The sequence below is a fragment of the Hyla sarda genome, chromosome 5 (assembly GCF_029499605.1).
Source record: "Hyla sarda isolate aHylSar1 chromosome 5, aHylSar1.hap1, whole genome shotgun sequence".
NCBI classification, from domain to species: domain Eukaryota; kingdom Metazoa; phylum Chordata; class Amphibia; order Anura; family Hylidae; genus Hyla; species Hyla sarda.
In genome coordinates, this window is record NC_079193.1 from 273187492 (window position 1) to 273202136 (window position 14645).

A 14645-nucleotide genomic window follows, 5' to 3' on the forward strand; every position below is an offset into this window, starting at 1 on the left:
GAGTGGGAATTTTGGTCCCCGCCGGGAGTGGACTGGGATGCCTGCTAAAATCATTCAGCAGGCACCCCGTGCAAACCCCTGGAGGGGTCCAAAATGGAGCCTCCAGCTGTTGAAAAACAACAACTCCCAGTATTGCCGGACCACCACTGACTGTCAAGGCATGATGGGTGTTTTGCAACAGCTGGAGATACCCTGTTTGGGAAACACTGCCGTAAGGTATTTTGGTGGCGTATGCAAATCCTCAACTATGCATGGCGGTCTCTCGTTTTGGAGCCCTGTCGTATTTCAAGGCAACAGTTTAGTGCCACATTTGAGATATTTCCGTACTCGGGAGAAATTGCGTTACAATTTTTGGGGCGCTTTTTCTCCTTTGACCCCTTATGAAAAGGTATAGTTGGGGTCTACACGAGCATGTTGGTGTAAATTTTTTTTATTTTTTACACTGACATGCTGGTGTTGCCCCATACTTTTCATTTTCAAAAGCGGTAAAAGGGGAAAAAAGACCCCCAAAATTTGTAACACAACTTCTCCATAGTATGGAACTACCCCATATGTGGGTGTAAAGTGTAGACTACAACTAGTAGTAATCCTAAATTTCTGATATTGATGTACAAAGGATTGGCATGCAATTGCCTTTCACATTTTTGAACAAATGAACATTAAAATATGTGAATATACTGTATATCTTGCCGATGCTTTTGTTTTGCATTTTTATCATTGCCAGTTTTGATGACTCCATTATGCCGAACCATATAAATTTAAATAGCGAGGAGGTCATGATTGACTTGGCCTAAGTAGCCGTTCTGGCACTCATAGTTCCCTTAGGCAAGTACTGGGGCATCAAACCTTTATAGAAAATGAAAATGCATGAGGGGAAGTCTTAAAAATCCTGGATTGAGGCACTTTTCCCTGCAGCAAAGCTTATTATTATGCATTAAATATTTAATGCCTGCTGCATGTTTAAGAATGCAGCCAAATTAGAGTAACCCTTTAAACGCAAAGATCAGCAGTGTGAAGCAATAGTTAACGTTCAGAGGGTATTTAATAGGTTTTTGTTGCATTTTGACAGAGCCGGGCGAATAAAGAAGATCCAGAGCAATTGAGATTAAAGCAGAAAGCCAAAGAGGTAAGCCACTGAAGCCTAGATGGACTTGCTCTTTCCTTAAATGACTAACTCTTGATCCCCATCTCTGCTAGTGTGTAGGTCCCTGCTGGAGTGGAGGAGGTTTGGAAAAGTTGGAAGCTTTCTCTTGGCAATTAGGTCAGAGTGTATTTTGCTGCTGCATACCATTTATATAGGCCTACAGGAAGGACAGAAGCCGCTGGAGGCAAGGAGAACGTTTCAAACGAGACACCGGCATGGGAAGAACATCTCTCTCTCTTTTTGTCTGCATTGATTTAAGTTCTCCTCAGCCGACATGTGCATATTATATTTGGGTTTATCAGGTCTGTAACGGTTATTTATAAAGAGCAGCGATATTAAAATAAGAGGGAAAGCACTTTTACATCCAGCATCTGGGACCGTACAATAGGCTACATTTTTCCAGGGTAATTGTTCGTTTTGTAAATCTGATACTGCTTATAATTCTTTGGCTGGGAGGCGGTACTGGGATTTCGTTTTAAATGGAAAATGCCTCAGGCTTTTAATTTTCTGAGCCCAGCAGTTTTCAGCTCTGAGATGGAGCCCTTGTTTTCACTCAGTTCATGTTTAGCTGCAGGGGTTTTAGTTTATAGCTTAGGCTGGTTAAGCTTTTGCTCCCAGAGGCCTCTGCATAGCAACTGTACAAATCAACAAATACGTTCATTTATGTCTGTAGCCTTTCACTCGCTAGCTATTTTATTTTTTTTTTAACATTTCCCAATATCCATTTCCTGACTTTTGTAGCCGGAGAGGAAAAAGAGCTGCGCTAATTAGAGCTTATTTTAATTGAGCCTTAATATTGGCGCTTGCTGCAATTGGCCCAGAGGTAGTGGGAACAGAATGAAATGAAAGTACCTTAGGCTGCAGAGAGTTAGGTGTGTGCACGATATACATTTTATTTTTCACTTGACCTACAGATTCATTCCCCTGCTGAATAAATCATCAAGCCTGTTCACATTTCTGATTAAGGATCTGACAGTAGACGATAATAAAGACAATTGAGGTGTGAGACGTGTGATATGGAGCTGAAGAAATTGGTTTCTATAGTTACAAGACTGATTTCATGCAATTTTTGAGGATCTTAGTACTAAATGACTCAGATACTAAGAACAACCTCCCCCCCCCCTTCCTTTTCCTAACTGCGCTTCCTGAACTATGAAATTTGTTGTTGCTGAACACTGCTACACTTTGCTCCAAGGTGTCAGCAGCAGATTGTTTATGAATGTTTTTAAAGAACTTTATTATTGCTATTAATGTAGAGGCTGAAGGAAAACAAGCAGAAATCCCTGCGAGAACCTATCCTTGGCTAGAGATTTTTCTACCTAGGTTTCCCTGATTTTAAAAGTAATGCACTTAGATTGGGCCTCTTGTAACTATAGGTTTCTATTCATAGATGTGACATTATACCTTGTGGAATATTATAGAAGCATTGGTAACTGTAAGAGGAATAAAAGGGCTCTATAAAAGAAAGCTGAAATATACTGTACTCTTTCCACAACAAAAAGGTCACATAATGCGCTAGATACTTTGGATTTCGATTCACGTCATAAGTGATAAGGTATATCTGTAACATTATACACCTGCTTTGAAGTCCAATCAGGTTTGCTGATTAATTTCCTAATAAAATGCATTTGGAAAGTCTTCAGACCCTTTATACCTTTTTCACATTTTGGTATGTTCCCATTTTATGTGCAAAAGTAAAAAAAAAGATTTCCCCCATCATTCTGCACTCAATACCCTATAATGGCAAAGTGAAGACAGAATGGTAGAAATCTTTGCTCATTTATAAAAATAGAAAAACTAAAATATTGTGTTGCGATAAGTATTTAGACCTTTTGCTCAGTACTTAGTTGAAGCACCTTTAGCAGTGATTACAGCCTCCAGTCTTCTTGGCTATGATGCCACAAGGTATGAACTTTTGGATTTGGGGATCTTCTGCCATTCTTTGCAGATCCTCTCAATCACTCAGGTTAGATGGGGACCATCATCAAAAGCCATTTTCAGGTCTCTCCAGAGATGTTTGGTTGAGTTCAAGTCAGGACTCTGCCTGGGCCATTCAAGGACAATTACAGATATTTCCCTAAGCCATTTCTGTGTTGTCTTGGCTGTGTGCTTATGGTCTTTGGGGGAGATTTATCAATACTTGTGCAAAGTTAAAGGGGTACTCCGCCGCTCAGCGTTTGGAACAAAATGTTCTGAATGCTTGCAGGCGGCGCCGGGAGCTTGTGACATCATGAGGGTTTGGGACAGTTGAGGGGGTGGGGCAGTTTTAAAGGGGAACTCCGCTGCTCAGCGTTTGTAACAAAATCTTCCAAACGCTGAGCGGCAGAGTACCCCTTTAAAACTGACCAGTTGCCCATAGAGATAAATTTCAAGTATCATAGAAAAGTAATTTAAATAAAATAATTAAATAAATTAGCAAACATTCTGTTTTACGTTCTCAATATGGGCTTTTGAAGGCACAATAATGGAGGGAAACTTTGTTATTTTGATTCAAAGGGGTACTCCGCCCCTAGACATCTTATCCCCTATCCAAAGGACCCCCGGGATCTCGGCTGCAGCACCCTGCTGTCATTACTGCACAGAGCAAACTCGCTCTACAGGGGCCGGAGCATCGTGACGTCACGGCTCTGCCCCCCTCGTGACGTCACGGCCCATCCCCTTAATGCAAGTATTGAGGGGGTGGAGCAGTGTGTGACATCACGAGGGGCGGAGCCATGATGTCACAATGCTCCGGCCCCTGTGTAGCCCGTCATTACGCACAGAGCGAGTTTGCTCTGTGCAGTAATGACAGCGGGGTGCTGCAGCCGAGATCCCGGGGGTCCCCAGCGGGACGCTTGCAATCTTTGGATCTATCCATCTTTGGATCTATCTATCTTTTGGATAGGGGATAAGATGTCTAAGGGCAGAGTACCCCTTTAAACACAAGGCCACAGCATAACAAAATAAAAGGGTTTGAAGCCTTTCTAAACTCATTGTATATTTAGCCTTACAGGAAGTTAAAGCGTTTTGATCAAAAATAAAAAAAAACATAGCTTCAGTCTCTGAAGAGACATATTATAAAATGAATATGCATATCCGTATTCCCTGAGAAATGCCAGCAATTATTCAGACCCTTTCCAAGACCTAGAATAAAAGGGCCACAGTGCTGATTCAGTCATGTTTTCAATTTTAAATTTAAACAGTAACCAACCCCTCAAGACTAGTACCAGTTGCCTGATACATAGATGAACAATATGAAAATAATAAATACCTTGATCGTGCTTCAATTACTAGATACAAATTTGGAAAAAATATAATTATTTTATTTAAAATATAAAATATCTGATAGTGTATTTTAACCTCATAGCACAGGGCACTTGTCCAGAGGAAAACAGATATAATAATTAGAACATAAAATCAAGATAAGAACAAACGCAGATATGTAACATTATTAGGATGATATAAAATTTGATGACACTTTCGGTAATCCGGCAACTGATAGTCCAGAAAAGATCTAAAGTCCCGTAAATAATATGGGATTCCATTATATACTGAATGTAAATGGATGAAGTATAGTTACCCAACATAATGTCACCTGAGGATAGATGGTGAGGTCCGCAAGTCCTGGATGGCAAAGACGCTGGCATGCATCACCGCGGCGGTCTGCCTGCCACAGACCAGATTGAATAGAAGCCGCTTCAAGATCGTTCGTTGTGGATCGTATCAAGCGATGGATTAATGCAGACCTCGTGGTATCCTGATGGCGTGTGACGTCACAGGCGCTTGGCAATGCTGCCTGGAAGTTGGACTCAGATGGTGTTGCTGGTTTAGCACAAAGTATTAGAGACTGGTCAGAATCTTCAGGTAAGTGCGTGGTTAGGTATCGGTGGTGTAAAGGTAGCTTGGATACACCACCCAGCACATGTGACGTCACACGCCATCAGGATACCACGAGGTCTGCATTAATCCATCGCTTGATACCATCCACAGCGAACGATCTTGGAAGTGGCTTCTATTCAATCTGGTCTGTGGCAGGCAGACCGCTGCGGTGACGCATGCCAGCGTTTTTGCTATCCAGGACTTGCGGACCTCACCATCTATCCTCAGGTGACATTATGTTGGGTAACTATACTTCATCCATTTACATTCAGTATAACAGAATCCCATATTATTTACGGGACTTTAGATCTTTTCTGGACTATCAGTTGCTGGATTGCCGAAAGTGTCATCAAATTTTATATCATCCTATTAATGTTAGATATCGGTGTTTGTTCATATCTTGATTTTATGTTCTAATTATTATATCTGTTTTCCTCTGCACAAGTGCCCTGTGCTATGAGGTTAAAATACACTATCAGATATTTTAAATAAAATAATAATATTTTTTCCAAATTTGTATCTTGTAATTGAAGCACGATCAAGGTATTTATTATTTTCATATTGTTCATCTATGTATCAGGCAACTAGTACTAGTCTTGAGGGGTTGGTTACTGTTTACATTTATTTTTCAAACCACCAGGTGTAGGTGTACAACCTCCTTACCTCGACTAGTTAATTGTGAGCTGCACATCCCCTTTGTTCTGTATCTATTTATGTTCTCAATTTTAAATTGTACAGTGGCACTCCCAGCCACAGGACTAGGCAGAAATGTCATGCTGCCCCATTCATTTTAATTGAGTTGTGCGTCACCATTTCTTGTGGCCACATCTGCTAATTCTGCACTGCAGCCCCTTTCTTGTCAGGATCGGTAATGCTGTGTTTCCACTTTTTATTTTTTTTGTCAAAGCCAAAGAAGTGGATTCAAAAGGAATGCCTTTTGTTCCAAAACAGCCAAGTGAAACCACAACCCAATGGTCCTAGAGGTTGCACTCCCACAAATGAAAGCAATTACATATGTCATTACTTTAGAAAATGGGAATACCCCTTTAAGATTTACTGGGACACACTTTTCAAAACATTGGCCCAGATTTACTAAGGCTGTTGCGCCAGATTATATTCATTTCAGGGGTATGGAAATAAAAAAAAAAAAAAACTACTTGTCCAAGGGACTAAAGCAGAACACAATCCACTTGTCCTGGTAGATAAAATAATTTCCACCAAAATAGTACGATTTCCCCCCCCCCCCCCCCCCACTAGACCACCAGGGATGGATATAAGATTCCTTTAGACACTGCTATCAACTTTAACAGTGGTGATCTAATGGTTTAACAGCGACCATGGTGATCGCAGCATGCCAGGCTATTAGCGGCGGGAGAGCTGTAGCTGGCTCCTTTTACACCCAAGGCAAGCCCCCCCCCCCCCCATCTGACCCCTATAACTCCAATTTTTCCATATACAGGGATGAGGGTAATCTTGTGTGACATGATCTGTAGTTTTTATCGGAACTTTTATTAGGAAAGGGGCTTATTCACATATATACGCATTTCTTAAAATAATTTAATCACTATTTTTCAGTCTTCATAGGGACTTATATATGGAGACATTTGATTGGAAAACACTGAACAACGCTTTGTTACTGGGGGGGGGGGGGGGGGGGGGGGGGGGAAATCAGCTGGGGGCCGCCACTGCCCCCTCCATACACTCTGAGCGCCGGTGTGAGGTGCAGACTTGCATCGGCTCCTGCACCTCACACCGCCATTAAAGAAAATTAAGGGGGAAGTCTGTCTGTCCCTGCTTGCCTGATACAGGGCTAAATCTATAAAAATAATTCACCTGCCCGGCGCCCAAAACTACTTGTCCCGGGCGTCGGGCGATAGGATTTCCACATCCCTGCATTTCAAATGTGTAAAAATTGTGGTGCACAGCAAATAAACTAATGCAGAGTTCACACAAAAACCAGAAAATGATCTTAACCTGACAAGGCAAAGCTTTCTGGAAAAGAAGTGTGATATGGGCTCAAAGAGGCATGACTTAAATTGCAATGCTGTGCACCATAAATGTGCCAAAAAATTTGCAGAACTGTTTTAGCCTGAAGAAAGGGGAAACAAATGCTGTAAAATTAGAACAGAAGTACAAATTTCGATTAAGCAGTCTAAACATTTCCCAGATATATCAATCAGCCTGGCACATTTTATTTAAAACTGCCCATCTAAGTCTAAGTGCACATCAGTGTTCATCTCCATTCAGGGGAGCTCAGTTCACTGAGTGCATTGAGACAGCGGGACCTGAACAGAGAAAAAAATACAACAATACGGACACCAGATGGACCCCATTACAGACAATGGGATCCATTGGGGCGCCCGTTTGTGTCTCCATTATGTATATATATATAATATATATATAATTTGTATTATACGTAATATACATTGGTTACAAAATCTTGTGTCTGCAGCTATTGCCCGTGTATCTCTGTGAGGGGACCAAATACAGGAAGTGCGGGCAGTACACTCAGGGCTCTGTGCAGGCTTCTGGCCTGTCAATTATCCTGCATTGTGTGCCAGGGGCTATGTCACAGAGCCTCAGTTTACAGAGCCCTGCTTGTCCTCATTTTACAGAGCCCTGCTTGTCCTCAGTGCGCAGAGCCCTGCTTGTCCTCAGTGCGCAGAGCCCTGCTTGTCCTCAGTGCGCAGAGCCCTGCTTGTCCTCAGTGCGCAGAGCCCTGCTTGTCCTCAGTGCGCAGAGCCCTGCTTGTCCTCAGTGCGCAGAGCCCTGCTTGTCCTCAGTGCGCAGAGCCCTGCTTGTCCTCAGTGCGCAGAGCCCTGCTTGTCCTCAGTGCGCAGAGCCCTGCTTGTCCTCAGTGCGCAGAGCCCTGCTTGTCCTCAGTGCGCAGAGCCCTGCTTGTCCTCAGTGCGCAGAGCCCTGCTTGTCCTCAGTGCGCAGAGCCCTGCTTGTCTCAGTGCGCAGAGCCCTGCTTGTCCTCAGTGCGCAGAGCCATGCTTGTCCTCAGTGCGCAGAGCCCTGCTTGTCCTCAGTGCGCAGAGCCCTGCTTGTCCTCAGTGCGCAGAGCCCTGCTTGTCCTCAGTGCGCAGAGCCCTGCTTGTCCTCAGTGCGCAGAGCCCTGCTTGTCCTCAGTGCGCAGAGCCCTGCTTATCCGCCCACACCTCCTGTATTGTTTTTTCTTCACACAGAGACACACAGACAATAGCTGCAGGGACAGGACAAGCTTTTTTCAACCAAATAGACACATTTTTTAACCAATGTATTTTACAAATATACATATGTTACTATTTAAAAAGATTTAGCAAAAGACAGTGTCCATTTAACTTATCAACTTTTCTTCTTGTATAATATAATACACTCTACCTAAAACACAGTTTAGACTTAGTGAAAGCAATGTGAGGTGAGCACTTGCTCAGTACACTAGATTATGACTAGGTTGTTAAAATGAATGGCTACAATCCAGCACATAAAGAGCATCCTTGACCTGAGAAATATCTACTGATAAATTAAAGCAGAGCGGAAAATGAGAGTTGCCATCTGTGAACTAATGTTAAATATTTTCTGTTACTCAGATGCAGCAGCTTGAACTGGAACAAATGCAATACAGAGAAGCAAACCTTACAGCACTGGCTGCAATTGGGCCAAGAAGAAAAAGACCCCTGGAAACAAGCTTACAAAATGTAATGGAGGTATCAATAGATAATGATGCTGACACTGTGTGTGAATTGGATTACTTTGTCTTTTTGTACCTTGTGTTGTATAAAATATTGCATTAGAGACACAGAATGGATTTACCTAAACTCATGTAATCACTTGTAGGCTACAAAAGCCAAATGACTGCCTCCACTTTTCTTGGACATTTTTCAGTACTAGTTTCCAAGGTTATACATAGGTCTTTCGAAAGATAATTTATACAGGTGCAATAAACTACAGTGTTTAAATGTTAGCAATGTACTATATCTTGGATATCATTTAGATCCTTATGGAAGCAGTGTGATGAAGAGCCTAGTAATGCATTAAGGTTTTTGAGTGAGTGTGCTTTAGTGTAGGGTCACACGGAGCGCACCTACAGTTCATTTCATGCTGTGGATTGGCAGTCACAAGAGCAAACTCCCTACTGCGGCCGGGTAGCCCTATGTCCACTCATAGTGGCGTATTCTCCATTGTGCCTGTTTGTAGCAAATGCGCAGAAGTAAATCCGCCACTGCGAGTGAATGCACAGAGCTACCCAGCTGCAGCAGGGCGCTTGCTCTTAAGACTAAATATGATGTAGATGCGCTCCGTGTGACCCTACCCTTAAAGCAAATGTGTTGCCTATTTTTTGTTACTGATTAGAACCAGAAAATCTGTTTCTATTTTCTGATTGTAGTAATTTCATTTTTGTACACTATTATAGAGGCAGCCATCTCGTCTGAACTGTTTTTAACCGCACTTAGTGATATACTTTACGGCAAGCCCCATGGATATAGATGCAGTGAACATCTCCAAACCCTATTCTTTCTATTGGTGAAATATGTAGGCATGATGTAATTAAATATGTAGACCTAAGATCTGTGCAGAGGTCATTCTACAGGGATGGGGAGGCTGAGCTATCTTGTATATTTTGGTGTCACTTTTAGGTAATTTTCTGATGACACAGTTCCTTTAAATGGGCAATGTCAGGTATAAAAACTTTTGATATGTTGTAAAGCATGCAAAACCAATATGTTTTGCAATTATTTTCATTAGAAAATTTCAGTATTTCATACTGAAAAAGCCAAAGAACGCCCCCCCATCCCCCCCCCCCCCCCGCTTCCTGAGATGTTTTCTACTACGGCAGTGTACACTGCTGTGTCACGATGTCATGGACCTACTTCTCTGCTCTTAGCTCCATCATTGCCTGTGTTTACTTGTCTACCATGTAAAGAAAAGGGGAGGGGCAGGAACACACTGCAGCTGGGCTCTCACTGACTGTCTGCTTTTGTGAAGAGATTGGGAGAGGGGCAGAAACACACTGCAGCCATTGAATAGAGTATTTATTTGTTTAAAAATTATGTGTCCCTGCATATATGTATGTGTGTGTGTGGATATATATGTACATGTATGTGTGTATATCAGTGAATATATGAAGTGAATGTGTGTGATACAGAGGGACTACAATCATATGCCTCCAGCTGTTGCAAAACTACAACTCAAAAGGATGTGTGGGCATGCTGGGAGCTGTAGTTTTGCAAAAGCTGTAGGCACACAGCTTGTGTGTGTGTGTGTGTGTGTTTGTGAATAACATAAAACCAGAAAGGAAAGGGTTACTGCTCCCAGAGCGCAGATAGGGAGTGGAGTGGCTATCACAAAAATGGACCCACCCCCTTACTGTAAATGAAAAGTACTTTCACTTGACAATAACTCCAAGCAAATAAAGAGAATTCTAAGAGAAATATTGGGCATAGGCACATAAAGATTATGGGGGACATTTATCATCGTTGCATTGGTAAGCAAGTTCTGTAGGCTTTTTTTGCTTTAGTTTTGCTTATGTATGGCACATTTATCATACTATCACAGGGGGTTGATACATTTGGCTCACGTAAGCAAAAACCAATAAATCACTTTTGAATACCATATTTTTTTTTTAGCACACATAAGCAAAAAACCAATAAATGACTTCAGAACACCAATTTGCAGCTTTGAAAAAATGTGTAATATATATGTGTTTATTACATTTTTTTTTTTTTTTTACCACCCCCCTCCTAAATGTACTAACTCATTTTAGTTTTTTTGTTTTACCTCTCATTTCAGATCCATGTATCCTGTGGATTACTTTGGATTCAGAGGACTACGGTGACCAGTTTTTTTTTTTTTTTGTCAATAAAATGGTCAACGAGGGTTTTGGGGAGTGTTTTTTGGGAATACATTTTTTTTTAAACATATTATTTTTTTATTTTATTTACATTACAGGCTTAGTAGCGGAAGCCGTCTTATAGAAGGAGTCCATTACTAAGCTGGGCTTAGTGTTATCCACAAAAACAGCTAGCGCTAACCCACAATTATTACCCCGGTACCCACCACAATTATTACCCCGGTACCCACCACAATTGTGGGAACCATATGCTTTTTTTTTTTTTTTGCATAAATAATTAAATATAAACAAAAAACGCATAGGGTCCCCCCTATTTTTATTTTCAGCCAAATACCAACCAAGCAGCAACAGCCTGACATTACCAGGGTGGGCGAGGACCATTGTTACTGGCCCTCCTAAGCCTAAATAACGTCAGCCTGTTATCGCCTAGGCCCAGGAGTGCCATTTTTGACGCTCCGGGCATGTTTGTATCGGCATGGGTACTGGGGTAATAATTTGGAGTTAGCGCTAGCTGTTTTTGTGGCTAACGCTAAGCCCAGGCTTAGTAATTGACTCTGTCTAAAAGACAGCTTCCACTACTAAGCCTGTCAAGTAAATAAAAAAATGAAAAGTTTAAAAAAATGTATTCCAAAAAAACACTTCCCCACAAGCCCTTGTTAACCATTTTATTAACATTAAACAGAAAGGAAAAAAACGCTGATCATTGACGCAGTCCACCGAATCCGAAGTAGTCCATAGGATACACGGATCTGAAATTAGACCACAACTCCCAGCATGCCCTTACAGTAAGGACATGATGGGAGTTGTAGTCATGTTGTGCGGGAGATGTGTGGGTGAGTGACCAGCTTTTCACCTACCTCCGCTACGAGACTACAACTCGCAGCATGCCCTTACAGTAAGGGCATGCTGGGAGTTGTAATAGTGCGACAGGTGACAAGCTTGTCACCAGCCCCACAACTACAACTCCCAGCATGCTCATACAGTAAGGGCATGCTGGGAGTTGTGCAGCGGAGGGCAAGTGACAAGCTTGACACCCGCCCCGCCACACAACTACAACTCCCAGCATGTCCTTACTATAAGGACATGCTGGGAGTTGTAGTCGTGCAAGCCAGGGAAGCGGGTGGTAATCCGCTCTGCTCCCTGGCAGGTGGTGATCAGAAAATCACTGTAGTTTTATATTTCCCGCTGGATCCCGTGACACGGAAGCCGGTGATAAATTTGAAATGACAGTAAACTGCAGCGCCGTAGCAAAGGGAGCCCGGGCTGACATAATACTGCAGCCGCCCTGGACTCCTGCAGACGGGCCGGGAGATGTGCAGGAACCATCCCTGCCATCCCTCAGCATGTACCGCAGCACTGAGGGATGACAGGGATGGCTCCTGCACATCTCCCAGCCCGTCTACAGGAGTCCCGGGTGGCTGCAGAGTGATGCCACCCCGGGCTCCTTTTAGGGACTCCAGAAACTCCACGGCGCCGAGGAATGTTAAAGGAGCCCGGGCTGGCATCACTCTGCAGCCGCCCGGGATCCATCTGATTCTATCCCCGCTACCCTCCCACCCGCGCCGCACATTTCCCGCTCGCTACAAGACTACAACTCCAAGCATGCCTTCACTGTATGGGCATGCTGGGAGTTGTAGTCTTGCAATAGGTAGCCGACAGATGGGAGATGTGCGGCGCGGGCAGGTGGGAGACGAGGTAGGGATGTAAATCAGTGTGATCCGTGATCAGGTAGTCAGAAAAGCAGAAACATAAGCAAGGTTCAAGCTGGTCTAGATTCCTGGAGCTTTGTAATCAGATGTGCCTAGATCTGCGACAGTTGTGGTTGATAAATCAGGGTGCACTGGAAAGTGAAAAAAACGTCTACGTGAGCAAGATGTCAAGAGCAGCAATGGGATGTAAACAAAAAGAAAGTCGCAAATAAGCGGAATTGCGCCAAAGTTGCGCCAAATATACGGCAAAATAAGCTCTACAAACTTTGATAAATCTGGGCCTATATGTACATGATCAAGATGAGATACTGAGCAAAATATAAGCTTTTTTTTTTTTTGTGATCTGACAGGTACTTTTTAACCCCTTAAGGATCACGGACGTATGAGTACGTCCCTGCGCCCTGGGTCTTAAGGACCAGGGACGTACTCATGCGTCACAGCGAATTTTGCAACCCGCCGCGTGCCGGGCGGGTTGCGAAACCGGACGCCTGCTGAAATCCTTCAGCAGGCGTCCCAGGCAAACGCCGAGGGGGGTCCCGGGACCCCCACATGTCGACGATCGCCGCAAATCGCAAGTGAATTCACACTTGCGATTTGCGTGATTCCGGGTCATTACGGGTCTATGGTGACCCGGTGACCCGGAATATAAGGGGGATCGCGGGTGTCTAAGACACCCACAATCCCCCTGAAGAGATAGGAGTGAGGTGGCAGGGGTGCCACCCCTCCTATCCCTGCTATTGGTGGTCTAGACGCGACCACCAATAGCAGATCGGGGGCGGGGGGGTTAACTTTCGTTTTCCCCGTTCTGCCCACCCACAATAGGCGGGGCAGAACGGGGAAACGACAGAGGACCGGCGCCGGAGTCCACTTACCGATCTGCGGAGGCTGCGGGCGACGATCGGCGTCGGAGATCGGCAGACGGCAGGCTCCCTGGATCCGACTGAAGCCGGTAAGTTGCCTAGCAACATCTGGAGGGCTGCAGTCCAAAACCACTATATAGTGGTCTCTATATTGTAGCACTCCAGATGTTCCAAAACTACAACTCCCAGCATGCCCAGGCAGCTGTTTGGGCATGCTGGGAGTTGTAGTTTTGCAACAGCTGGAGGGCTACAGTTTGAGACCACTATATGGTAGTCTCTGAACTATCTTGCAAAACTACAACTCCTAGCATGCCCACACAACTGTTTGCTGTCTGGGCATGCTGAGATTTGTTTTGCAGCATCTGGAGGGCCACAGTTTGCAGTGGTCTCTCTACTGTAGCTCTCCAGATGTTGCAAAACTGCAAATCCCAGCATGCTGGGAGTTGTAGTTGCGATCCCTTCAGCTGTTGCATAACTACATCTCCCAGCATGCCCTTCGGTGATCAGTACATGCTGGGAGTTGTAGTTTTGCAACAGCTGGAGGCACACTGGTTGGAAAATATTGAGTTAGATAACAGAACCTAACTGAAGGTTTTCCAACCAGTGTGCCTCCAGCTGTTGCAAAAGTACAACTCCCAGCATGCACGGTCTGTCAGTACATGCTGGGAGTTGTAGTTTTGAAACAGCTGGAGGTTTGCCCCCCCCCCCCCCCATGTGAATGTACAGGGTACATTCACACGGGCAGGCTTACAGTAAGTTTTCTGCTTCAAGTATGAGCTGCGGCAAATTATTTGCCGCAGTGCAAACTCCTAGCAGGGAACTCACTGTAAACCTCTACCAGTGCGTATGTACCCTAAAAACACTACACTGCACTAACACATAACAAGGGTAAAACACAACATATACACCCCTTACATTGTCCCCCCCAATAAAAATTAAAAACGTATTGTACGGCAGTGTTTCCAAAACGGAGCCTCAAGCTGTTGCAAAACAACCACTGACTGTCCAGGCATGCTGGGAGTTTAGCAACAGCTGGAGGCACCCTGTTTGGGAATCACTGGCGTAGAATACCCCTATGTCCACCCCTAATTTAGTCCTCAAATGCCCATGGCGCTCTCTCACTTCAGAGCCCTGTCATATTTCAAGGAAACAGTTTAGGGCCACATATGGGGTATCTCCGTACTCGGGAGAAATTACACTACAAATTTTGGGGGGCTTTTTCTCCTTTTACCCCTTATGAA

General features: G+C 43.9%; 1 protein-coding gene across 6 annotated transcripts in view; it reads left to right on the top strand.

Annotated features, from left to right (window-relative positions):
* Positions 1 to 14645, top strand: part of TAF4B (TATA-box binding protein associated factor 4b) — a 139788-nt gene that overhangs the window by 104529 nt on the left and 20614 nt on the right. For 5 of the 6 annotated variants that reach the window (XM_056521763.1, XM_056521761.1, XM_056521765.1 and 2 more), the window contains 2 exons: positions 1070 to 1126; positions 8575 to 8691. In XM_056521763.1, the coding sequence (XP_056377738.1) occupies positions 1070 to 1126; positions 8575 to 8691 (174 nt within the window). The remainder of the gene's footprint in view (positions 1 to 1069; positions 1127 to 8574; positions 8692 to 14645) is intronic. The other variant, XM_056521762.1, reaches the window with a different exon arrangement.